Source organism: Staurois parvus, unplaced genomic scaffold (assembly GCF_062004578.1).
Source record: "Staurois parvus isolate SC_StPar_1 unplaced genomic scaffold, SC_StPar_1.0 ptg002886l, whole genome shotgun sequence".
Classification (NCBI taxonomy): Eukaryota; Metazoa; Chordata; class Amphibia; order Anura; family Ranidae; genus Staurois; species Staurois parvus.
The window spans coordinates 51,881-78,590 of NW_028320682.1; the positions used below are offsets into that span (position 1 = coordinate 51,881).

At 45.6% G+C, this 26,710-nt stretch overlaps 1 protein-coding gene across 1 annotated transcript in view; it reads right to left on the reverse strand.

Moving 5' to 3' along the window:
- Window positions 1-23,065, reverse strand: part of LOC149428967 (endosome/lysosome-associated apoptosis and autophagy regulator 1-like) — a 39,125-nt gene extending 16,060 nt beyond the window's left edge. Inside the window, exon 1 of the mRNA XM_089666889.1 lies at window positions 22,898-23,065. Coding sequence (XP_089523015.1) covers window positions 22,898-23,041 — 144 coding nt within the window. The 5' untranslated portion in view covers window positions 23,042-23,065. The remainder of the gene's footprint in view (window positions 1-22,897) is intronic.
- Between the last annotated feature and the right edge of the window lie 3,645 nt (window positions 23,066-26,710).

The window sequence follows — 26,710 nt, forward strand, 5'->3', positions numbered from 1 at the left end:
GGTCCACAGTGTCTCATGCCATGTGCCACTTTCAGGTCTCCTCACACTGCTGGTGTGTTCCATTTTTTGTCATAGGGTGCTGGCAGATTACGGGCCTCCTATAGCTGCTGCTAGGCCCCTAATCTGCCATGGGCCCCTATACCGCCTCCTCATGCTGCTGCCAAGTCCAGAGTCTCTCATGGGTCCCTGTACGGCCTCCCATTGCTGCTGTCTCCATCGCCACACTCTTCCATGTGCCACTTTCAGGTCTCCTCACACTGCTGGTGTGTTCCATTTTTTGTCATAGGGTGCTAGCAGATTACGGGCCTCCCATAGCTGCTGCCAGGCCCCTAATCTGCCATGGGCCCCTGTACTGCCTCCTCATGCTGCTGCCAGGTCCACAGTGTCTCATGCCATGTGCCACTTTCAGGTCTCCTCACACTGCTGGTGTGTTCAATTTTTTGACATAGGGTGCTGGCAGATTACGGGCCTCCCATAGCTGCTGCCAGGCCCCTAATCTGCCATGGGCCCCTATACCGCCTCCTCATGCTGCTGCCAAGTCCAGAGTCTGTCATGGCTTCCTGTACGGCCTCCCATTGCTGCTGTCTCCATCGCCACACTCTGCCATGTGCCACTTTCAGGTCTCCTCACACACTGCTGGTGTGTTCCATTTTTTGTCATAGGGTGCTGGCAGATTACGGGCCTCCTATAGCTGCTGCCAGGCCCCTAATCTGCCATGGGCCCCTATACCGCCTCCTCATGCTGCTGCCAAGTCCAGAGTCTCTCATGGGTCCCTGTACGGCCTCCCATTGCTGCTGTCTCCATCGCCACACTCTGCCATGTGCCACTTTCAGGTCTCCTCACACACTGCTGGTGCGTTCAATTTTTTGACATAGGGTGCTGGCAGATTACGGGCCTCCCATAGCTGCTGCCAGGCCTCTAATCTGCCATGGGCCCCTATACCGCCTCCTCATGCTGCTGCCAGGTCCACAGTGTCTCATGCCATGTGCCACTTTCAGGTCTCCTCACACTGCTGGTGTGTTCAATTTTTTGACATAGGGTGCTGGCAGATTACAGGCCTCCCATAGCTGCTGCCAGGCCCCTAATCTGCCATGGGCCCCTATACCGCCTCCTCATGCTGCTGCCAAGTCCAGAGTCTCTCATGGGTCCCTGTACGGCCTCCCATTGCTGCTGTCTCCATCGCCACACTCTGCCATGTGCCACTTTCAGGTCTCCTCACACACTGCTGGTGTGTTAAATTTTTTGACATAGGGTGCTGGCAGATTACGGGCCTCCCATAGCTGCTGCCAGGCCCCTAATCTGCCATGGGCCCCTATACCGCCTCCTCATGCTGCTGCCAGGTCCACAGTGTCTCATGCCATGTGCCACTTTCAGGTCTCCTCACACTGCTGGTGTGTTCAATTTTTTGACATAGGGTGCTGGCAGATTACGGGCCTCCTATAGCTGCTGCCAGGCCCCTAATCTGCCATGGGCCCCTATACCGCCTCCTCATGCTGCTGCCAAGTCCAGAGTCTCTCATGGGTCCCTGTACGGCCTCCCATTGCTGCTGTCTCCATCGCCACACTCTGCCATGTGCCACTTTCAGGTCTCCTCACACACTGCTGGTGTGTTCAATTTTTTTGACATAGGGTGCTGGCAGATTACGGGCCTCCCATAGCTGCTGCCAGGCCCCTAATCTGCCATGGGCCCCTATACCGCCTCCTCATGCTGCTGCCAGGTCCACAGTGTCTCATGCCATGTGCCACTTTCAGGTCTCCTCACACTGCTGGTGTGTTCCATTTTTTGTCATAGGGTGCTGGCAGATTACGGGCCTCCTATAGCTGCTGCCAGGCCCCTAATCTGCCATGGGCCCCTATACCGCCTCCTCATGCTGCTGCCAAGTCCAGAGTCTCTCATGGGTCCCTGTACGGCCTCCCATTGCTGCTGTCTCCATCGCCACACTCTTCCATGTGCCACTTTCAGGTCTCCTCACACTGCTGGTGTGTTCCATTTTTTGTCATAGGGTGCTAGCAGATTACGGGCCTCCCATAGCTGCTGCCAGGCCCCTAATCTGCCATGGGCCCCTGTACTGCCTCCTCATGCTGCTGCCAGGTCCACAGTGTCTCATGCCATGTGCCACTTTCAGGTCTCCTCACACTGCTGGTGTGTTCAATTTTTTGACATAGGGTGCTGGCAGATTACGGGCCTCCCATAGCTGCTGCCAGGCCCCTAATCTGCCATGGGCCCCTATACCGCCTCCTCATGCTGCTGCCAAGTCCAGAGTCTGTCATGGGTTCCTGTACGGCCTCCCATTGCTGCTGTCTCCATCGCCACACTCTGCCATGTGCCACTTTCAGGTCTCCTCACACACTGCTGGTGTGTTCCATTTTTTGTCATAGGGTGCTGGCAGATTACGGGCCTCCTATAGCTGCTGCCAGGCCCCTAATCTGCCATGGGCCCCCTATACCGCCTCCTCATGCTGCTGCCAAGTCCAGAGTCTCTCATGGGTCCCTGTACGGCCTCCCATTGCTGCTGTCTCCATCGCCACACTCTGCCATGTGCCACTTTCAGGTCTCCTCACACACTGCTGGTGCGTTCAATTTTTTGACATAGGGTGCTGGCAGATTACGGGCCTCCCATAGCTGCTGCCAGGCCTCTAATCTGCCATGGGCCCCTATACCGCCTCCTCATGCTGCTGCCAGGTCCACAGTGTCTCATGCCATGTGCCACTTTCAGGTCTCCTCACACTGCTGGTGTGTTCAATTTTTTGACATAGGGTGCTGGCAGATTACAGGCCTCCCATAGCTGCTGCCAGGCCCCTAATCTGCCATGGGCCCCTATACCGCCTCCTCATGCTGCTGCCAAGTCCAGAGTCTCTCATGGGTCCCTGTACGGCCTCCCATTGCTGCTGTCTCCATCGCCACACTCTGCCATGTGCCACTTTCAGGTCTCCTCACACACTGCTGGTGTGTTAAATTTTTTGACATAGGGTGCTGGCAGATTACGGGCCTCCCATAGCTGCTGCCAGGCCCCTAATCTGCCATGGGCCCCTATACCGCCTCCTCATGCTGCTGCCAAGTCCAGAGTCTCTCATGGGTTCCTGTACGGCCTCCCATTGCTGCCGTCTCCATCGCCACACTCTTCCATGTGCCACTTTCAGGTCTCCTCACACTGCTGGTGTGTTCCATTTTTTGTCATAGGGTGCTGGCAGATTACGGGCCTCCCATAGCTGCTGCCAGGCCCCTAATCTGCCATGGGCCCCTGTACCGCCTCTTCATGCTGCTGCCAGGTCCACAGTGTCTCATGCCATGTGCCACTTTCAGGTCTCCTCACACTGCTGGTGTGTTCAATTTTTTGACATAGGGTGCTGGCAGATTACGGGCCTCCCATAGCTGCTGCCAGGCCCCTAATCTGCCATGGGCCCCTATACCGCCTCCTCATGCTGCTGCCAAGTCCAGAGTCTCTCATGGGTCCCTGTACGGCCTCCCATTGCTGCTGTCTCCATCGCCACACTCTTCCATGTGCCACTTTCAGGTCTCCTCACACTGCTGGTGTGTTCCATTTTTTGTCATAGGGTGCTGGCAGATTACGGGCCTCCCATAGATGCTGCCAGGCCCCTAATCTGCCATGGGCCCCTATACCGCCTCCTCATGCTGCTGCCAGGTCCACAGTGTCTCATGCCATGTGCCACTTTCAGGTCTCCTCACACTGCTGGTGTGTTCCATTTTTTGTCATAGGGTGCTGGCAGATTACGGGCCTCCTATAGCTGCTGCCAGGCCCCTAATCTGCCATGGGCCCCTATAACCGCCTCCTCATGCTGCTGCCAAGTCCAGAGTCTCTCATGGGTCCCTGTACGGCCTCCCATTGCTGCTGTCTCCATCGCCACACTCTGCCATGTGCCACTTTCAGGTCTCCTCACACACTGCTGGTGTGTTCAATTTTTTGACATAGGGTGCTGGCAGATTACGGGCCTCCCATAGCTGCTGCCAGGCCCCTAATCTGCCATGGGCCCCTATACCGCCTCCTCATGCTGCTGCCAAGTCCAGAGTCTGTCATGGGTCCCTGTACGGCCTCCCATTGCTGCTGTCTCCATCGCCACACTCTGCCATGTGCCACTTTCAGGTCTCCTCACACACTGCTGGTGTGTTCAATTTTTTGACATAGGGTGCTGGCAGATTACGGGCCTCCCATAGCTGCTGCCAGGCCTCTAATCTGCCATGGGCCCCTATACTGCCTCCTCATGCTGCTGCCAAGTCAAGAGTCTCTCATGGGTCCCTGTACGGCCTCCCATTGCTGCTGTCTCCATCGCCACACTCTTCCATGTGCCACTTTCAGGTCTCCTCACACTGCTGGTGTGTTCCATTTTTTGTCATAGGGTGCTGGCAGATTACGGGCCTCCCATAGCTGCTGTCAGGCCCCTAATCTGCCATGGTCCCCTATACCGCCTCCTCATGCTGCTGCCAGGTCCACAGTGTCTCATGCCATGTGCCACTTTCAGGTCTCCTCACACTGCTGGTGTGTTCCATTTTTTGTCATAGGGTGCTGGCAGATTACGGGCCTCCCATAGCTGCTGCCAGGCCCCTAATCTGCCATGGGCCCCTATACCGCCTCCTCATGCTGCTGCCAAGTCCAGAGTCTGTCATGGGTCCCTGTACGGCCTCCCATTGCTGCTGTCTCCATCGCCACACTCTGCCATGTGCCACTTTCAGGTCTCCTCACACACTGCTGGTGTGTTCCATTTTTTGTCATAGGGTGCTGGCAGATTACGGGCCTCCCATTGCTGCTGCCAGGCCCGTAATCTGCCATGGGCCCCTGTACCGCCTCTTCATGCTGCTGCCAGGTCCAGAGTGTGTCATGGGTCCCTGTACGGCCTCCCATTGCTGCTGTCTCCATCGTCACACTCTGCCATGTGCCACTTTCAGATCTCCTCACACTGCTGGTGTGTTACATTTTTTGTCATAGGGTGCTGGCAGATTACAGGCCTCCCATTGCTGCTGCCAGGCCCGTAATCTGCCATGGGCCCCCGTACCGACTCCTCATGCTGTGACGTTGCAACAAGGTGGAATTCAACCCTACATATGTTAGACCGCCTTTACGAACAGCAAAAGGCCATCACAGATTTCCTGATGTTAAAAGCGGATAAAGGTACTCCCTGTGTAACTTAGATGTCAGCCATTGGCAGCTCATGCGTGACACCTGCGCTTGCTCAGGCCCTTTGAGGAGGCCACGCTATTCGTGAGTCGGCAGGACTATGGGATGAACGACGTCATTCCTCTGTTGCACGTCCTGGAACAAATGCTGTTAACAATGGCTGGTCAGGGTGCGGTAGACGTGGCGCACAGATCTCAACGCCACATGACCCCTGTGGGGGCAGGACAGGAAGAAGAGGAGGAGGTAGAGGAGGACATTGGTGCTCAGGAATTATTGAGTGAAATGGGTGGTTTTTCCACTCAGCGGACAGGAGTGGAGGAGCAGGAGCATCTGGTAGAGGAGGAGGAAGAGGAGACATAGGACCCAGACGCACCGTGGCAGTATGCTGTGGAGATGGAGGCAGGGAGTCCCTCGCATTCCTTGGCACAAATGGCCCATAGCATGCTCGCTTGCTTGCGTACCGACAGCCGAATAATAACCATCAGACAGAGGGATGACTTTTGGCTGTCCACCTTGTTGGACCCTCGCTACCGTTCAAAAATGGTGGCCTTTTTCACACCTGCTGAGAGGGAGGCCAAAATAACGTACTATAAAAACCACCTATGTAGTCAGCTCGTCTCTGCCTGTCTGCGCCAACGTCCATCCTCAGACACTGTGGGCCCTGTACGCTCGCGTTCCGCTGCCATGGCAGCAGGGGAGGGGTGGGGTGGTAGGAGCAGTGGCAGCTCCACCAGCAGCAGCTGCCTCAGTCTGCAGTCGATGATGAGTAGCTTTCTTCACCAGCGCAGTGAGGAAACTACTAACCAGCCGCAGCAGCGGCAGCAGCAGCATCAGGTGGACCTGGAGCAGGACCTCAAACAACAGGCTTAGGCCTACTTGGACAGCACCCTGCCAACCGAGGTAGACAATCCCCTTGACTACTGGGCAACGAAACTTGACCTTTGGCCCCAACTAGCTGAATTTGCCCTTGAAAGGCTGTCATGCCCGGCCAGTAGCGTGGCATCGGAGCGCGTTTAGTGCGGCAGGAGGTATTGCAACTCCGCGGAGGACACGACTGTCCACCCAAAGTGTGGAGAGACTCACGTTTGTGAAAATGAATCAGGCGTGGATTAGTCTGGATTTCAAACCACCAGTTCCTGACACAACTGACTAAATCCGCCATGAATCATGCCCCAAACATGTGCCACTTTCAGGTCTCCTCACACTGCTGGTGTGTTCCATTTTTTGTCATAGGGTGCTGGCAGATTACGGGCCTCCCATAGCTGCTGCCAGGCCCCTAATCTGCCATGGGCCCCTATACCGCCTCCTCATGCTGCTGCCAAGTCCAGAGTCTCTCATGGGTCCCTGTACGGCCTCCCATTGCTGCTGTCTCCATCGCCACACTCTGCCATGTGCCACTTTCAGGTCTCCTCACACTGCTGGTGTGTTCCATTTTTTGTCATAGGGTGCTGGCAGATTACGGGCCTCCCATAGCTGCTGCCAGGCCCCTAATCTGCCATGGGCCCCTATACCGCCTCCTCATGCTGCTGCCTGGTCCAGAGTCTCTCATGGGTCCCTGTACGGCCTCCCATTGCTGCTGTCTCCATCGCCACACTCTGCCATGTGCCACTTTCAGGTCTCCTCACACTGCTGGTGTGTTCCATTTTTTGTCATAGGGTGCTGGCAGATTACGGGCCTCCCATAGCTGCTGCCAGGCCCCTAATCTGCCATGGGCCCCCGTACCGACTCCTCATGCTGCTGCCAGGCCCGTAATCTGTCATGGGCCCCTGTACTGCCTCCTCATGCTGCTGCCAGGTCCAGAGTGTGTCATGGGTCCCTGTACGGCCTCCCATTGCTGCTGTCTCCATCGCCACACTCTGCCATGTGCCACTTTCAGGTCTCCTCACACTGCTGGTGGTTTCCATTTTTGTCATAGGGTGCTGTATGGCCTCCCATTGCTGCTGCCTCCACCGCCACACTGTGGCTCCACACTCTGGTTTTGGCCCCGTGACTTTCCAAATGAGTGAAGTGTGCGGTGATTCTAAGATCGACGGCACTCATCTGCATGTCATACGGACTGTCAGTATTATTTCTCTTCCCCAGCAGACTCCAAGGGCATTTAAATTAAAGGTACAGTGTTCTGCACTAATATAAAGGCTCTCTGAAGCCTAGAAACACCCTTTTATAAGTTAAATTCGCAGCGAATATATTCGACTCGAATCGAAATTTTTCCACGAATTCGCCGAATCAGTCGAATCGAATTTTTGAATACTTCGCTCATCTCTAATTATAGTCAAGTTATGCAATATAGTTGCTGTAACATATTTATGGTAATGATTTGAAAACAATGTAAAAATCATGCCTGTGCTTGACAAAAGTTAACAACTCCAGGCAGCGATCATCCAATGTGGTTATAGGCATCTTAGAAGATTAGAGCAAAAATACAACTACCATATTTTCTGGCGTATAAGACGACTGGGCGTATAAGATGACCCCCTACTTTTCTTGTTAAAATATAGTGTTTGGGCTATACTCACCGTATAAGACTACCCCTCTTCCAACGCACACCAAATAAAAATTAAAAACATCAGATTTGATTTCAATATGGTATGGTATTCCAATAATGGGGCACGATTCCTCGCTCTGACACCAATGATGGGGCACAATTCCTCCCATTGACACCAATGATGGGGCACTATTCCTCCCACTGACACTATTCCTCCCATTGACACCAATGATGGTGCCCCATCATTAGTGTCAGTGTGTGAGGAATAGTGTCCCATCATTAGTGTCAGTGGGAGGAATAGCGCCCCATCATTGGTGTCAGAGCGAAGAATCGTGCCCCATCATTGGTGTCAGTGGGAGGAATAGCGCCCCATCATTGGTATCAGTGGGAGGAATCGTGCCCCATCATTGGTATCAGAGCAACGAATCGTGCACCATCATTGGTGTCAGTGGGAGGAATAGCACCCCATCATTGGTGTCAGTGGGAGGAATAGCACCCCATCATTGGTGTCAGTGGGAGGAATCGTGCCCCATCATTGGTGTCAGTGGGAGGAATAGCGCCCCATCATTGGTGTAAGTGGGAAGAATCGTGCCCCATCATTGGTGTCAGTGGGAAGAATCGTGCCCCATCATTGGTGTCAGTGGGAAGAATCGTGCCCCATTATTGGTGTCAGTGGGAGGAACAGCGCCCCATCATTGGTGTCAGGGGGAGGAATAGCGCCCCATCATTGGTGTCAGGGGGAGGAATAGCACCCCATCAATGGTGTCAGTGGGAGGAATAGCGCCCCATCATTGGTGTCAGTGGGAGGAATAGTGTCCCAACATTGGTGTCAGTGGGAGGAATAGTACCCCATCAGTGGGGAGAGGAATAGTGCCCCATTGTTGGTGTCAGTGGGGGGGAGGAATAGTGCCCCATCGTTGGTGTCAGAGGGAGGAATAGTGCCCCATCGTTGGTGTCAGTGGGAGGAATAATGCCCCATCATTAGTATCAGTGACACCAATGATGGGGCACTATTCCTCCCACTGACACCAATGACACTTGCTGATCCCTGTTCCAGTATGGTGCTGCTGCAGCCAGTATATGTGGTTGCAGCAGCACCTCTGCACTGCACACTTATCAGCTTCTCCCTCACTCGATTTTCGCGGGTCCGCTCAGCTCCGCCTCCTCGCCCATGATTGGCCGCCTGTATGCCTTTCCTGAGCTACAGTTCTGGCGCCCAATCACCGGTGAGGAGGCGGAGCCGAGCAGGAGTGAGGGAGTGGCCGGAGTGACTGAAGGAGCAGCGCTTCCTGGACTGGATCGTCGTGGGAGCCAGGTAAGAGACAGCAGCCCTCTGCCCATCCCTGTACTTAGTGTCCCTTCCGTCGGAAAAAGTGCCACCCTGACGTATACCGGCGTATAAGACGACCCCCGACTTTTGAGAAGATTTTCAAGGGTCAAAAAGTCGTCTTATACGCCGGAAAATACGGTAGTATGTTCCCTTCTGTAAGATGTTTAAAGTGAACCCTACAAAACCTCAAAAGAGTGCTGAAGTGTGGTGCCTACAAGTGCCTATGTTAGTCTTTGGAGTGATCCTTGTTTCTCTGAGGAACCTCTTAAGTTCTTGGCCCAGGCTGAATATAGGGACCTTACTTCTTACTAACTTACGATAAAGACCTACCCTCTCCTAATGCTAAACCCTGATTTCTGTCATTCAACTGTCAAATGCCAGCACAGATACTTGAGCTGTATCTTTAACTCAGGCATTTTTATAGTACAATTAGGTGGTAGGATTATTAATAACCTTCGATATGCTGATGATACAACTTTATTGGCAGAAACAGAAGAGGACCTGAAACACTTGATAGCAAAAACACAGGAGGAGAGTGCAGAAATGGGACTCCGTCTTAACATCAAAAAAACAAAGATCATGGGGGGCGTGTCCAAGATGGCGACCGGAGCGGCCGCATAATCCGGAGCTCCGGCGCCTAACTCTGCAATCCGTTGCCATCCGTGCAGCGGCGGATCACAGCGGAGCAGCGGAGGGCCCTGGTATCATCCCGGATACCTGTGGAGCAGACTCCGGGTGACATTTCCGCCCTTCGTGGCGGCGGACATCCGCGGCCTGGTGCGGCCGCGTGGGCCGGAGCTCCGGCACCTTTCATCCGCGCCCGCTGCCATCCGGGCTGTGGGGGATCACCCAAGGACGTCTGCAGCATCCTCTGCATCTCAGAGGCTGTGAGAGGGACGCCGCTGAGTGTTGCTGCTCCCCGCGGCGGCGGTGACTTCTGCGGCCTATACTATCTGCCGGAGGCCTCCTTCCACATGATCACAGTGAGTGGGGGGTACAAGTGGCATCTTCTTAGACAGATCTCCCCACAGTGGTTTGGGAAGTGGGCCTCACATCAATAGCCCCAGAGCCCACCTTCTTCCGAGCCCACGGCCCCTGTTAGGCTCGGAGGCCTACTGGAGCCTTGATACTGCCCCGGAGGGTATCTTCCTGCAGGGCCCTGTGCTCAGAATTGGGGATCCTCTGCTTCTTGCTTCCCACCTATCCCTCTCGTGTCTTGAGGTGGGATTTGGTGCCATCACCCTGCTCCGGAGTGAAAGTTTTGCTGGTGGCTGTGACATGTCCTACATACCCTCTCGAGGCTTGTTAAATATTTTTACAATATAATGTTCTCACAGATGGATTTAACAGCAGTCATGTAACTACCACCCTAAACCTATTATGGGCGCTATAGATCCCTTGGGGTTATAATCTCTATTCACTATTTAATTGGCAGTTGATCACCCCCGGGAGATTCTTTGTATGCCGTCCACCAAGAAAAAAAAGGGGCAAGCTCAAAAGTCCCTCACGACATACCTACTTAAGGCTCACGAGATTTGCGGCATGTCTCCAGTTAATACAGAGCAAGCATCCCTGTCCGATCCCACACAGGATACCACCGCTCCCTTATCGGCCTCGGTCAGTGTAAATGCACAGCAACTCACAAAAGGGGACTTGGAGTCCTGCTTGGAATCTATGTACACCAAACTAGCCGCCAAATTTCAATCAGAATTGCTTAAAAGCACTAATGTTCTCTCTCAGGAAATAGCCACGCTGGGCTCTAGGACAGACCGCTTGGAAACCAAACACGATGAACTTAGCCTGGCCTATGGAGAACTTTCCAGAAAGCATGATCATTTACAAACTGCCTTTTCACAACTGCAGGCGCAGGTCGAGGATCTTGATAATCGCAATCGCAGGAATAATCTGTGAATTAGGGGAATCCCGGAGTCTATGTCGGATCTTTCATCAATTATAACCAAATTATTTCAATCACTCCTTCCAGATCGTGACCCTAGGTCTTTTGCCTGTGACCGCATCCACAGAGCCCTACGCCCTAAACCTCCTGCTGACAAGCCGCCTAGGGATATTGTCCTGTGCATGAAGGATTTTCTGACCAAGGAAGAAATACTCAGAGCTGCTCGCAATACCTCAACAATTTCCTTTGAAGGCTCGGTTTTACAAATCTATCCTGATGTTTCCCCGGCCACGTTGGAGAAACGTAGAAAAATGAAAGAAGTTACAACTGCCCTGTTCTCAGCTCGTATCCGCTACAAGTGGGGCTTCCCTTTTAAGCTGATAGTTCCACATAATGGGAGCACATATATAGCTACATCCCCTCCTGAAGGTAGAGCAATCTTGGCCAAATTGGGCTTGGCAGATACCCCGTCACCTCAACGTCCACTCTCCACCCCTCGTATCTCTCCCATTTGGCATACCCCTTCCCCACGGAGGGATAGAAGGAGAGTCAGACAAGAACCGGGTTGATGGGTCCATTCTCACTTGCCTAATATCCACTGTCTTGATAGTCTTTGGTCCTGTCTGTTGTCTTTTATGACTTTACCAAGATTTGGGACACAGGGATTTTGCTCTCTATTTCTTACATTGTCAGGTTGTGTATTTCTATGGTTGCTGCTGTGATATTTTTGCAATACTGAGTTTTATGTATGCCTTGCATTGATAACTGGATGAGTTAAGGTATAACAAGGGTCACTGGACCCTCCTAATTATGCCCATTAATTCATGGTTTTACAACTCGTTGACACGTTACCCCACCCTGCCTCCTGACATGGCCGGAGGTGTCACCGCCCGATTGCGGGGTGGCAGCTCTGTTTCCCATGTTCTACGGAGACAGGTTTTGGGCCCATTTGGCCCTTCAATGTTTGAAATTTTTGTTTTATCAGGTATGATAAATTTTCTGCCTGATCCATGTTCTTCGGTTACCCTTTCAAATATAGAAGCTATTAAAGCTTCTTCTCCATTGTTTTTCGCTTTCTCTTTTCTCAAAACTTTAGTGTATGAGGATGGTACTGTGTCGGTCTGTGGACGTCACAACCCCCATGTTGGGGTCTGGCGGTCCCCTAGGCTGGTTCTGCCACCTATACGTCTGTCAGATGCAGACCTGCGGGTCTCTATGTCTAGTCAAAAAATTTTAGGGGATATCCTTGCTATATGTACATTTATGATGATAGTGACAAGCTCTGTTTGTAATGGTAATTCAATGTATTTCGTATAATGTCCAGGGTTTCAATTCACCGAATAAGCACAAAACAGCCTTTCTTCAATATAAACGATTAGGAGCTAAAATTATCTTTTTACAGGAAACACATTTTGCAGCCGCAAAACACCCGACATATTTTCATAGATCCTATAGGCAGGGGTATTATACCCTGCATTCCTCCAAGAGTAGGGGAGTGGCCATCTTTCTACATAACTCATTCCCCTTTGAGGTTCAACATGTGTATCGTGATCCAGACAGTAGGTTTATCATTCTTAAAGGCACCCTTTCGGGTCGAGAACTTACAATTGCTAATGTCTATGCACCGAATTCAGCACAAGCTACCTTTTTTTCCAAATTTTTTGGTGCTCTGGATAAGTTTTTGTCCCCCCATCTATTGGTGGGTGGTGATTTTAATCTGGTGGCAAATCCTCTTTTGGACCGTAGCTCCTCCTCGCACACATCCCATGCTTTCCCAAAATCCCTCATTAAGAAACTAGATGCCCTCCAGTTGGTGGATGCCTGGAGAGCGCATAACACGGGAGCCAGGGATTATACCTTTTATTCCCACCCACATGACTCTTATGCTAGATTGGACTATATTTGTTGTACCCCTATTTTGTTAGCTAATTCTAGGATAGCTAGTATTCATTTGAGCCCCTGGTCGGATCACAGTATTGTGGCCTTATCCATCACGTTTGTGGGATTGGCACCTACTCCCTTCTCTTGGAGACTCAATGACTCTATGTTGACTGATACTGACTCTCGCCGGGAGGTGGTTACATCTCTTCAGGAATATTTTCAATCTAATTCAACCCCTGATATTTCCCCAGCCACACTCTGGGTAGCCCACAAGGCGGTCTTACGAGGCCGACTTATCTCCATGGCTTCAACCAGAAAAAAAAAACGTTGGCAACAGATATTACTTTTAACCCGAGAATTAGAAGCACACTATAGAAGCCACGTAGCGAATCCATCTTTACTCAATAAACAGCTATTGTCCCAAAAACGCTTGGAACTGAATGCCCTGCTTTCCCAAAAAACTGAAAAGGCCCTCCGCTGGTCGAAGGCCTCGTTCCTATTACATAGCAACTCAGCATCTACCATGTTTGCGAGGAAATTGAACCATTCTTTACGCCCCCCACACGTGTATAAATTGCGTACCAATTCGGGTGCTATCTCATCTTTACCTCAGGAAGTCTTGGGCATTTTTGAAAATTTTTATTCTAAAACTACTAGCTCCCCCACAGTCAGATTCTGTTTCTCTCTCAGATTCATGGCTGGATTCTATACCCCTTCCTATTCTCACATCATCTCAGAGAACCTCTCTTAATGCCCCCTGTACTTTAGAGGAAATAACATGTGCGATAGGGGCGCTGAAACGCTCTACTGCGCCGGGTCCTGATGGATTTACTGCTAGCTATTATAAACGTTTTGCCTCTACGTTGGCTCCACACTTGATAACTTTATTTAATGATGTTTTACAGGGGGGTAAGTTCCCCGAGGAGATGTTGTTGGCTAACATGTCTCTAATACCCAAGCCGCAGAAAGACCACTGTCTGCCGCAAAACTATAGACCAATCTCAGTAATGAATAACGATCTGAAGATATTTAGCCGTATTTTGGCGAATAGGTTGGCTCCTATCATCTCCTCTTTGGTTTCTCCAGACCAGTCGGGTTTTATTCCCGACAGATTTATTACTGATAACATTCGTCTCACTCTAAACGTTATTCAAGATGCCAATTTAAATTCCAAAGAGGTTCTGTTGATGAGTTTGGACATAAACAAGGCCTTTGACAGTGTTCTCTGGCCCTACTTGTTCTCCTTGCTACAGAGGATGGGCTTCAGTGATGGGTTTTTGGCAGGCATACATGCCCTATACGACTCTCCTAAAACAAGAATAAGGCTTCCTGGCTGTAACTCTGACTTTTTTACATTGGGTAGAGGTACCCGTCAGGGTTGTCCTCTTTCGCCCCTTTTGTTTGCGCTGGTGTGGGAACCTTTGGCATTGGCGATCAAATCACATTCGGATATTTCTGGCTATTCATTATTAGTTTCACATTTTAAGCTGAGCATGTATGCTGATGATGTTATGCTTTTTATTACTAACCCGTTGACTTCTTTACCTAATTTATGTGTAGTATTGAATGATTTTGCTAAAGTGTCAGGTCTCACCGTTAACTTTACCAAATCAGTGATTATGCCTGTTAACGTTCCTGACTCCCTAAGTGTATCTCTCCATAGTTCTTTTCCTTTTCGCTGGGTCAAAGACAGGATATCCTATCTGGGGATTAATCTTACTCCCAGATACTCAGATATGTTTACAGCTAATTATCCACCGTGTGTGTCACGTCTCTCTACTCTACTGAAGATTTGGCATGGATATCATATCTCCTTTCTGGGTAGAGTCACGGCGGTTAAAATGAATATCTTGCCCAAACTGCTTTATCTTTTTAGAGCACTTCCAGTTCTGGTCTCAAAAACGTTTTTGGATCATTTTCAGCGGACTATTAATAATTTTATATGGGGGAACAAGCATCCACGTTTTGCTTCATCCATTTTGTATCGCTCACAACGGACGGGAGGTCTCGGTCTTCCCAACTTTTGGTTATATTATCTTTCGGCTCGTTTTGCGCAATTATCACAATGGGCTACTATTAACTCTCAAATCCCATGGATTAAATTTGAGTCTCAATCGATACGTCCTTTTTATTTACCAGGAATTTTATGGTCTAAAATCTCCCCCCGATCACTTACTTTTTATAACTCCATAGTGACCCACTCGCTGACACTTTGGTCCAGATATAAGGCTAAATTGAGTTTAGTCTCCCATATTCCCCCAGGTGTTTCATTTTTTGGTGATCCTACTTTTGTTGTAGCCTTTTCTTCCCCTCACATGTTTCGTTGGTGGTATGATCGATCCTTTATCAGATTATCTGATTTCCAAAGAGGAGGATCTTACATTTCCTTCGATATGCTGCGCGTGTTATTTGATGTTCCTCTTCGTGAGTACCTCAGTTATAGACAGATTAGGCACTTTTTTAAGGTGCACTTTGGCCTTATCCCATCCTCTCCGATCTCTTTTTTTGAGCGGATCAGCCGTGACTCTCCCAGAGGTAGGGGTCTTATTTCAGATCTTTACCACCAATTTTTGTTCTGTTTTTTTCATGCTCCCCCTTTATACAGACAAAGATGGGAGGAGGATTGTGGTATCACTTTTTCAGATGAGGATTGGGATTCTATGGTGGATAATATATGCAAGAGCTCTAGATCTCTTTCGGTTCGAGAGACATCCCTTAAAGTTTTAACCAGATGGTATTATACCTCGTCAAGACTACATGTATTGTTTCCACAAACATCCCCTATATGTTTCCGGGGCTGTGGCCGTACAGGTACTTTGGTCCATATTTTTTGGGATTGCCCGAACATATCTTTGATCTGGCGTAAGATATCTGAGGTGGCTACCTCACTATCGGGCACCCCGATACAATTGTCCATACAGACCTGTTTATTGGGGGCTCATATCCCAGGGGTCTCTGATACCAATCTGAGATTGATACATACACTATGTATTGCCACTTTATGGTCCATTGCCCTACATTGGAGGTCCAATGTTGTACCCTTGGACTCCGTTTTACACAGAATTGACACTGTAATGCTTATGGAACGTATTCATTATACCCTACTGGATAAGATGCACTTATACGATAAAAAATGGGAGTCCTGGAAAGATTGTAGACATATATTGCATACTTAACAACATCCCCAGTAAAAGTTGGTTGACATATATTGTTGATAGATGTATCACTCAATCTCTTTTATCATTTAGGTCTTTCATGCACTCATAACTTCCTTTTTTCCTCTATCTTCTTTTTTATGTTAATATACTTTTATGTATTGTACATTTCAAATATGCTTTATTTTTGTTGACAATATCACTTTCAAATGTGCTGTTGTTTTACTGTCTACTTATGTACAATAAAATTGTTTGTAAAAAAAAAAAAAAAACAAAGATCATGACAACATCTAAAACTTGAACAACCAAAATATACATTGATGAAGAGGAAATAGAATGTGTTCAGGATTTCTGTTTTCTAGGATCTATGATAAACCAAACAGAAGATTGCGTTCTTGAAATTAAAAATGGATCGCATTAGGTCGAAACACCATGTTAAGTATGCAAAAATTGTGGAAAAGTAAGGATATCAGCCTCATCACCAAATGCAAGCTGGTAAACACGATAGTTTTCCCTAGAACAACGTACGGGTGTGAAAGCTGGGTTATGAAAAGAGCTGATAGAAAGAAGATTGATGCATTCAAATTATGGTGCTGGAGAAGGCTATTAAGGATACCCTAGACAGCAAAGATTATCAACAGAGAGGTTTTAGAGTGAGTTAAACCAAGAATAACTTTAGAAGGAAAGATAGTCAAATTACAGCTGACATATTTTGGGCATGTGATGTGATCTGATTCCTTAGAGCAGGCAACATTACTTGGTATTGTCAGTGGGGGGAGAAAAAGAGGATGGCCGAAAACACGCTGGTTGGATGCTATAGAATTGAACACTGGCCTAAGCATGTATCAGCTAATAAGAAAGGTGCAAGACCGGATAGCGCGGAGAGTGACGGCCCATGCAATCGCTAAGAGTTGGACATGACTGAATGGATAGAGGGAAAGACAACACAATGAACAGGCTAGAAAATATGTTTACCCTTCCATTTTGAAACATTTCATGTACAAACCTATACATTTATTTTAAAATATGTTTTCTGTTCAGCTCAAATGCTGGCCATAGATTAATCCCTTTTTATCAATCAGCCAGCAGGCTTCTCAAAAAAAAAAAAAATGTTTTCCTCCATCCACACAAGCAAGGTGGATGGGGCCTGTAAGCACCTCCCCACTGTGCTATTGCATTCTGATAGCAGGGACTCCTCTGCTGTCAGAATACACCGATCAGAGCTGCAGCCAATTGGAATGAAAATTTAACAACAGTCCCATTCAAGAGGAGTCGATCATTAGATCGGCTCCTCTCAAATGCCATAGGTGGATCGATATTTGGCCAGTTTTGATCCATCTATGGCAAGTTTAATCAGTACACTAGATAAAGCGTATTAGAAGATAACCATATCCTATATGACGATCTGTTCAACTTTCCTTTATCTCTCAATGGGCTCAATTCAAAAAGTGTTATTTTACTCTTAAAATCTGAGATAAAATAACTCATAGCTTTTTTCAAACACTACTAAAATAAAACATGAGTTATTTCATCTAAATGTGAGGTATATTACTCATAAAGCACGTTATTGGGGTCAATTCACTAAGAGATAAATACCACATGACTTGAGTTAAAATAACTCATGCAGTATTTCAAAAGTAGTTAATTCACTAAAAAAAAAAGCGTTATTTACGGAATGTGTTAAATATTTATGTTTTTCGATATTTAGCACTTAAATTTTGTGTCATTTTTGGTGGGGTTTTTTTGCAGGCCAACACTGCACCAGAAGGCTCACAGCAATTATGCGAGACTATGAAAACATTCTAGTGTGCTTTCATTCACAAAATGATCTCCCTCTGATGAAATGTTACAATTTATTTTCATACCTGAGCACAGAGGAGAACATATTCACATTGATACATTGTATACTTTTCACTTTCTGGCCAGTACAGAGTTCCTCTAATTGTTATTTTGTAAATGTCTAAAATACCACCAGCAAACACCAGGTGATAAATAACGAATGTGTGTGTTTTTTAATGAATTGACTTTAATGATAGATTCTCACTTTTTTTTGTGGTATTTATCTCACTATTTTAACAAAATGTGCAGTACCTCACATTCAATATTTTACTTTGATGAATTGACTCTTATATTATCTCATGCAATATTTCTGAAAAATGAGTCATGTGACCTTCATATTGCATGCGGTAACCTTTAGTGAATTGACCCCATTGTATCTCATGACGTGATATCCAATGGAATGGATACAGTGGAAACCCTGTCAGTTTTTATTGCTAATCAGGAGGTAAAGTGGTTTAAACCATAGAAATATGCCAACTCACCAAGTCAGTGTGGTCCCTGCAGTGTATGTATTAATACAAAAGGTGACTAGAATACAAGTCAAAGGGAAGCTGCTTTCACAGGACACAAGTTAAATTAGGTAAATACACAATATCTTTATAATTGTCAACTATTAAATGAAAATAGTATTAAAAAAAAAAATCACACACATATACAGTATAAATACCCTTCTTCCACCAATAAAAAAAAGACATGGTCATTGGAGAGATTTCCTTTCACTTCTAGAACCAATAGTCTCAATAGGAAGGTTTCCCCTCTATTACTGTTCTGGGGACATCCCAAATTTGGGATTTTCTTTACTTTCACTTTCAATGATAATGGTAAACAGGAAAATTCAGCTTCTGTATTTGTCCTAACTGGGACACAGTCAGCAATAAAAACCTGACAGGGGATCTAATCCATCTCCACTCTATCCAAAACAGGAAAAAAAAAAAGTTTGCCTTTAGTTATATTTTACACAATTCATCCCCAAGAAATCTCTGTTATTCCATATTTATCTTTCTATGCATTACTGTTGAGAAACTTGAGAAACTGATCCAAACAGGCAATTATATTTTTACATTCAAATACTGCATGCCTGGACCACTACTTATTTAACTCATACATTTATTTCCTTTAGTGAATTTACTTTAACACCATTTTATGAGGGTTTTTTTCTAATGTTTTGGTTTGTGAGGTAAATAACTCATAAGTTGATAGTGAATTGACATTTTCAGCATCTCGTGAGATAATTGGAGAAAATGTGTCACGTGAGTCAATTATTTCATAAGATATTCTTTAGTGAATTGAGCCCAATGTCTCTCACATAAACATCTGTAACAATAATCAGATTATTACATTTCAATATCTACAGTTGCAAGAAAAAGTATGTGAACCCCTTGGGATTACGTGGAGTTTTGCATGAATTGGGCATAAAATGTGCTCTGAACATCATCTAAGTCACAACAATAGAAGAACACAGTCTGCTGAACATAATACTACACAAACATTAGATGTTGCCATGGTTTAATTGCACATAAAATGTAAACATTCACAGTGCAGGGAGGAAAAAGTATGTGAGGCCCTAACTTAATGACTTCTCCCAGAGCTAATTGGAACCAGGAGTGAGCCAACCTTGACTCCAATCAGTGTGATGATATTGGATGTGTTGCCGACAGCTGTCCTGCCCTTAAAAAACACACACCTGTTTTGGGTTTACTGGTTTCAAGAAGCACTGTCTGATGTGAACCATGCCTCACAGAAAAGACCTACGATCAAGAATTGTTGACTTGCATGAAGCTGGAAAGGGTTACAAAAGTACCTCCAAAAGCCTTGATGTTCATGTGTCCACGGTAAGACAGACTGTCTACAAATGGAGAAAGTTTAGCACTGTTGCTACTCTCCCTAGGCGTGGTCGTCCTGTAAAAATGACTGCAAGAGCACAGCGCAGAATGCTGCATGAGGTAAAGAACAATCCCAGAGTGTCAGCTAAAGACCTACAGAAATCTCTGGCACATGCTAACATTTTTGTTGACACATCTACAATAAGGAAAACATTAAACAAGAATGGAGTACATGGGAGGACACCACAGAGGAAGCCATTGCTGTCCAAAAAGAATATTGCAGCACGTTTGAGGTTTGCAAAAGAGCACCTGGATGTTCCACAGCACTACTGGCAAAATATACTGTGGACAGATGAAACCAAGATTGAGTTGTTTGGGAAGAACACACAACACTATGTGTGGAGAAAAAAAGGCACAGCACACCAACATCAAAACCTCATCCCCACTGTAAAACATGGCGGAGGGAGCATCATGGTTTGGGGCTGCTTTGCTGCCTCAGGGCCTGGACGGATTGTAGTCATTGATGGGAAAATGAATTCCAGAATTTATCAAGACATTTTGCAGGAAAACGTACGACCATCTGTCCGCCAACTGAAGCTCCACAGAGGATGGGTGATACAACAGGACAATGACCCAAAGCATACAAGTAATTCGACAAAACAATGGCTGCAACAGCACAGAATATGCCTTCTGGAGTGGCCCATTCAGAGTCCTGACCTCAACCCAATTGAAATGCTGTGGCATGACCTTAAGAGAGCGATTCACACCAGACATCCCAAGAATATTTGCTACACTGAAACAGTTTTGTGAAGAGGAGTGGTCCAAAATTACTCCAGATCGTTGTGCAGGTCTGATCTGCAACTACAGGAAACGTTTGGTTGAGGTTATTGCTGCCATAGGAGGGTCAACCAGTTATTAAGTCCAAAGGTTCACATACTTTTTCCTCCCTGCACTGTGAATATTTACATGTTATGTGCAATTAAACCATGGCAACATCTAATGTTTGTGTAGTATTATGTTCAGCAGACTGTGTTCTTCTATTGTTGTGACTTAGATGATGTTCAGAGCACATTTTATGCCCAATTCATGCAAAACTCCATGTAATCCCAAGGGGTCACATACTTTTTCTTGCAACTGTAAATGTTATTCTATAATGAAGATTCATATCAGGTTGTAATGTGCAGTATTGAAAGAGAACCAATCTTAGTCCTTTTTGCCCTTACATTTTACTTGTATAACTAGAATTTCAGGTTTGGAAATTAATGATAATTTGTTTTATAAAACAATATTGCTTAAAAATGTCAAACACTGCAAAGAGAGCATTTCGGTAAACTTAATGTTGCAATTCAGAACCTCCCACTTTAATTATAGTTTGCAGATGTATATTGTATTGTCTAAATAGATTTGTGTAAGTTACTGCAAGTAGAGCTACATATGGAAACCTGAAAGCACAAGTAGGATATTGTTCAAAAAGGAGCCGTAGACAGATTATAAGCTCCAAAGAGCAGGGCCCTCCTATCCCTCTTGTATTGAACTGTATCGTTGCTGTATTGTCTCCCTTTATATTGTAAAGTGCTGATCAAACTGTTGGCTCTATACAAATCCTGAATAATAATAATAATAACTAGAAAAGCTACAATTTCTGGGGAAATTGTGTGACGTGTTCTTGCCTCCACCAGTAGTCTACAGCGGGAGTGGGTGGAGTGGCTGGAGTAACTGTGAAAAGGTTGGACTGGGCAGAGTAACTTTATGGAGTGGGCAGAGTAACTGTGTGGAGTGTTTGGAGTGAGTAAAGATAGTAAACATTACACTAACCAATTGATTGATCAAATTTAAAAAGCGCACATGGCAAGCTTGATAGAGTGAGAAATGCATTTCAACTTTTAATTATTTATATAGCACATTTAATTGCAATGTTGTTGCCCAAAGTGCTTCACAGTTACATTAAAACATACATTTATAAAAACATTAGCAGCATTATCACCTCAAATACTCTCTACTGTAGAAAACTTATTTCCAAACCTAAAGCCAGAAGCCGGCCAAACTGTCACGAATTCAAAATTAGATTTCAAATAGGGCAGAGAAGAGCGGTTAAAAACAAACTGCTCCAAATTGCTCACTTCACTGGCGTCATCAAATGGTCGTAGTTTTAAAAACTATAAATCCTACAGCGAAGAGGTTTATATTGTGAGAATCACAAGACCCAGACCTACATTTGATGCATAGTATGTCTCTGAAATATAAAAAATGAAGGCACAGTCGCAGTTTAGAAATTGCCCTTCAAATTTGAGGTGGCTAGAGTGGAGTTTTAATGAATGCCAATGGGCGGCGTGAGTTGCAAACAAATGGTCATATTGTGAAAACTATCAGGACTATGGCTTAGCCATGGACATTTTTAGTGGCAGCAGGGATAGCTGAACGTTTTGATATACGATTTGTGTAGGTGGGCTTGAAAATGAGGGAGTGATGGCAGTTTAGAAATCATGTCCTGATTTTTCAGCTCACAGTCTAGCTTTTGTCAGCTCCCACTCTAGTTTTGAACATTCCGCCATTCACTCCTATGGGACCAATTTCACCACAAAAACACTGATATTTCGTGAACCATTCGGCGAAACGTTCCACAAAGTAATAGCACACCAATCAGGAACAATCCGCACGATTTGGTATATTACTGTCTATGTAGTGTAAAAACTGTGGGAGGAGTTAGGGTGGTAAATTTGGCTATAATAAGAAGAATATATATGTGAGATAACAGTAAGTGGTCTTGCCATACAAGAACACTTAATAATAGGTATAACCCCAACCCAAAACTCTTTAAAAGTACTGCGCTTGCCCTCTATTCTGGTCATGTCTTTATAGCTCTTTGTTGTTTGTTGAAGTTCTAAATTGTTCATGAATAATCACCAAGAAGAGCAGTTGTATACTAAACAGACAGAGTAAATGGCTACCTATGAGGTCAGCTGCACATGTACCATGTAATAAATATTTACTGCAATCAATTCTTCTTTAGCTTACACCATTAGGAGCATTTTTGTTCTTTTATGCCAATTGAACATACTGTATATTTGACTGAGGAATTTGCAGATGGCTGACAACCATGTGGAGGCGTGGTGGCACATAGAAGATAATATTCAACTTTCACTTGTACCTGGCACCTAGGAGACATGGTAGCAATATAGGCAGCTTCTTTCAAAGAAAAGGTTATTTTCCTGAAATGACATTTCCATTATGGTAAGAGGCAATTCTGAATAGAGATATAGTGTTCAAATTATTCAAAACTGAAGGCCAGGTACCCAGAGATGGATTTTAACAACCTAATTAAAACAGAAAAAAAACACTACAGTGAATCATACAAACCTGGTTCCCACAGAGGCTTATACTAAACTGATGATAGTATTTGAGACCTTTGGCGGTAAAACTGGGAGATCCAATAAACGTGGTTACATTTGAAAGTAATGTAAAATCATACATCCGTTCTCTTCCTCCTGCTGATACAGTCATTTTGCAATCATGAAAACATAGGAAATGTGCCTAAAAATTAAATTTAAAAACAGCATGATTAAAACAAAAAATACTAAAAAAAGGTTGTTTTTTTTAAGGCACAAAATTAGTTAGTGCTAAACTATAAATTTATTTCAATGTATATTCGAGTCTTGTGGGCATATGCAGTAAGATATGTAAGATCAAACCGTGCAAATCCCCAATCAACTGAAGTCACAAAGCTGCAAGTACAGTGAGGAACAGACGTATTTGAACACCCTGCAATTTTGCAAGTTCTCCCACTTAGAAATCATGGAGGGGTCTGAAATTCACATTGTAGGTGCATTCCCACTCTGAGAGACAGAATTTAAAAAAAAAATTCAGGAAATCACATTGTATGATTTTTAAAGAATTTATTTGTCTTGCACTGCTGAACATAAGTATTTGAACACCTGAGAAAATCAGTGTTAATATTTGGTACAGAAGCCTTTGTTTGCAATTACAGAGGTCAAACGTTTCCTGTAGTTCTTGACCAGGTTTGCACACACTGCAACAGAGATTTTGGTTCACTCCTCCACATAGATCTCCTCTAGATCTGACAGGTTTCGGGGCTGTCGCTGAGCAACATGGAGTTTCAGCTCCCTCCAAAGATGTTCTATTGGATTTAGGTCTGGAGACTGGCTAGGCCACTCCAGAACTTTGATATGCTTCTTACGGAGCCACTGCTTGGTTATCCTGGCTGTGTGCTTCGAGTCGTTCTCATGTTGAAAGACCCAGCCACGACCCATCTTCAATGCTCTGACTGAGGGAAGGAGGTTGTTTCCCAAAATCTCACAATAAATGGCCCCATTCATCCTCTCCTTAATACAGTGCAGTCGTCTTGTCCCCTTCGCAGAAAAGCACCCCCAAAGCATGATGTTACCACCCCCATGCTTCACAGAAGGGATGCTGTTCTTGGGATGCAACTCATCCTTTTTCCTCCAAACACGACGAATGAAGTTTAGATCAAAAAGTTCTACTTTGGTCTCATTTGACCACATGACTTTCTCCCATGCCTCCTCTGGATCATCCAGATGGTCAATGGCAAACTTCAGATGGGCCTGGACATGTGATGACTTGAGCAGGGGAACCTTCCGTGCAATGCATGATTTGAAACCATGACGGCGTAGTGTTCTACCGACAGTGACCTTTGAAACTGTGGTCCCAGCTCTCTTCATGTCATTGACCAGCTCCTCCCTTGTAGTTCTGGGCTGATTCCTCACCTTTTTTTTATCATCAGTGATACCCCACGAGGTGAGATCTTGCATGGAGCCCCAGTCCGAGGGAGACTGACAGTAGTCTTTAGACTCTTCCATTCTCTAACAGTTGCTCCAACAGTTGATCTATTTTCACCAAGCTGCTTGGCAATTGCCCCATAGCCCTTACCAGCTTTGTGGAGGTCCACAATTTTGTCTCTGGTGTCTTTTGACAGCTCTTTGATCTTGCCCATGGTAGTAGTTGGCGTCTGACTGACTGTGGGGTGGACAGGTGTCTTTAAAGAGCTCAGACAGTTGCTACTAAGTTAGATTAATGAGTGGAGTAGAGGTGGACTTTTTAAAAGGCACAGTAACAGGTCTTTCAGAGCCAGAATTCTTGCTGTTTCTTAGGTGTTCAAATACTTATGTTCAGCAGTGCAAGACAAATACATTCTTTAAAAATCATACAATGTGATTTCCTGAATTTTTTTTTTTTTTTTTAATTCTGTCTCTCAGAGTGGGAATGCACCTACAATGTGAATTTCAGACCCCTCCATGATTTCTAAGTGGGAGATCTTGCAAAATCGCAGGGTGTTCAAATACTTCTGTTCCTCACTGTATATAAGAGGATACCGTCTCTTAAAAGGCTAATTCAAATGGATACTGCGTTCGGTGAACCCTTAAAACTTTATGAGCACTATGGAGATCTTCACACCACTGAAAAACGCTAAAAAAAATTTAAAATAAAACACTATAATATTTAAACTAAATAAGTGCATACATATGCGCTATGAAGACCCTCACCCCTCTGAAGGGCAATCAAAATTTATTGAATAAACTGAGTGAATACAGTAATCATAAATATGTGTAAGGAACCATGATATGTGGTCAAATGAACCTAAAATATCATGCATTATCTATGAGCCCTATGAAGACCCTCACACCTCTGAAGAGTGATCGAGGTTGAGGATAGGTCACATCTCAATGTGCAAAAAATCCACCTCAAATATGCATAAAGGTTAGTACAAAAATTTCAAAAACAAAAAAACAATAACAAAAAGTCCATATAGACATAAACCATAGTCCATAAGTATGAGAAGAAAATTCCACAATCGATGGTATAATTGTAGACAATGCTGTAAGTGCAAATGTAAATAAACTTGCTTCAACTGGTCACCACAGTGCACATCACCACCAAAGTAACGAATGGAGGCTTACCAGAAATGGAGACCCCTTAATTACAGGGGGTACCAACCAGCTTTAGAATGTAGAGCACTGGCAGGCTTCCTGTATCACACCCAAAAACATAGAACTTCCCGGACTCCAACTCAAATGTAAACTCAAAGTATAGTGCCAGACAAGGTCATGAAAGAAAAAACATGCCTCTCATAGTGCAATAAGTATAAAAAAATTCTTTATTTGAGCAAATAGGATCCTACTTAAAAGCTGTAGAACAATTATAAGCATTCACATGAACCATATCCAAGATGGCCGACACCATGATAACGTCAGAGGAAGGCTCTGCCCGGCATGTTTCGTCATCAAAAGACATCCTCTAGGGGAAACCCTTCAGAGGGGTGAGGGTCTGCATAGGGCACATGTATGCACTAATTTAGTTTAACTATTATAGTGTTTTGTTTTCAATTTTGTAACATTTTTTAGTGGTGTGAAGGTCTCCATAGTACTCCTAAAGTTTTAAGGGTTCACCTAGCGCAGTATCAATTTGAATATGCAGTAAAATACAGAGTATTTTAGACCACGGTACATGTTTTGTGATGTACGAGCTTCCAGCTAATTTTTATCTTTCCCTTCAGTGTGCTTTCCATAGTTTCTTCCTTTTATCCCAGATAAAACATGGTTTGCATTCCTTTCTAACCCTGCCTAGGATCGCTGTGTGTTGCAGGTCCTTATTTCTATATTTTCATGCTATGTCTTTTTCAGTTACCTCCGTTCAGTTGCATTTTAAAAATTACGATAGTACTGCCATACAGAATGGAATTTTAAGAAAAATGTAAACGCAGCTTGATGCAGCCTTACACATCTTTTAGACTATGTTTACACTTGCAGCCCTTCTAAAAAACCATCTGCAGTGGACCGCTTTTCAGAGGCATTTTGCTTTTCAGAGGCATTTTACAAGCCAGGAGGAGGCAACATATTTTTAACCCTGTTTTTTAAACCTGTAAACACTGCGCCACAGAGAAACTACATTGCAAGCAGTTGCAAGGAAATTGTGGTACAGCCCCATTCACTTGAAACAGATGCATTCTACTGTGACAGTGCCCGCTGAACACAACAGGGGGTATAATTTTTGCTGTGTCAACAAACCAAGCATTACAACATGTGTAAAACCCCCTCTGGCTGCCTTTACAGCTTAAGGGGGGAGGTAAAACTTTTCAAACACCCCAACCACAAGGTTTAAGGGGTTCTGGGAGGCATTCACCAACGGTATCTAAAA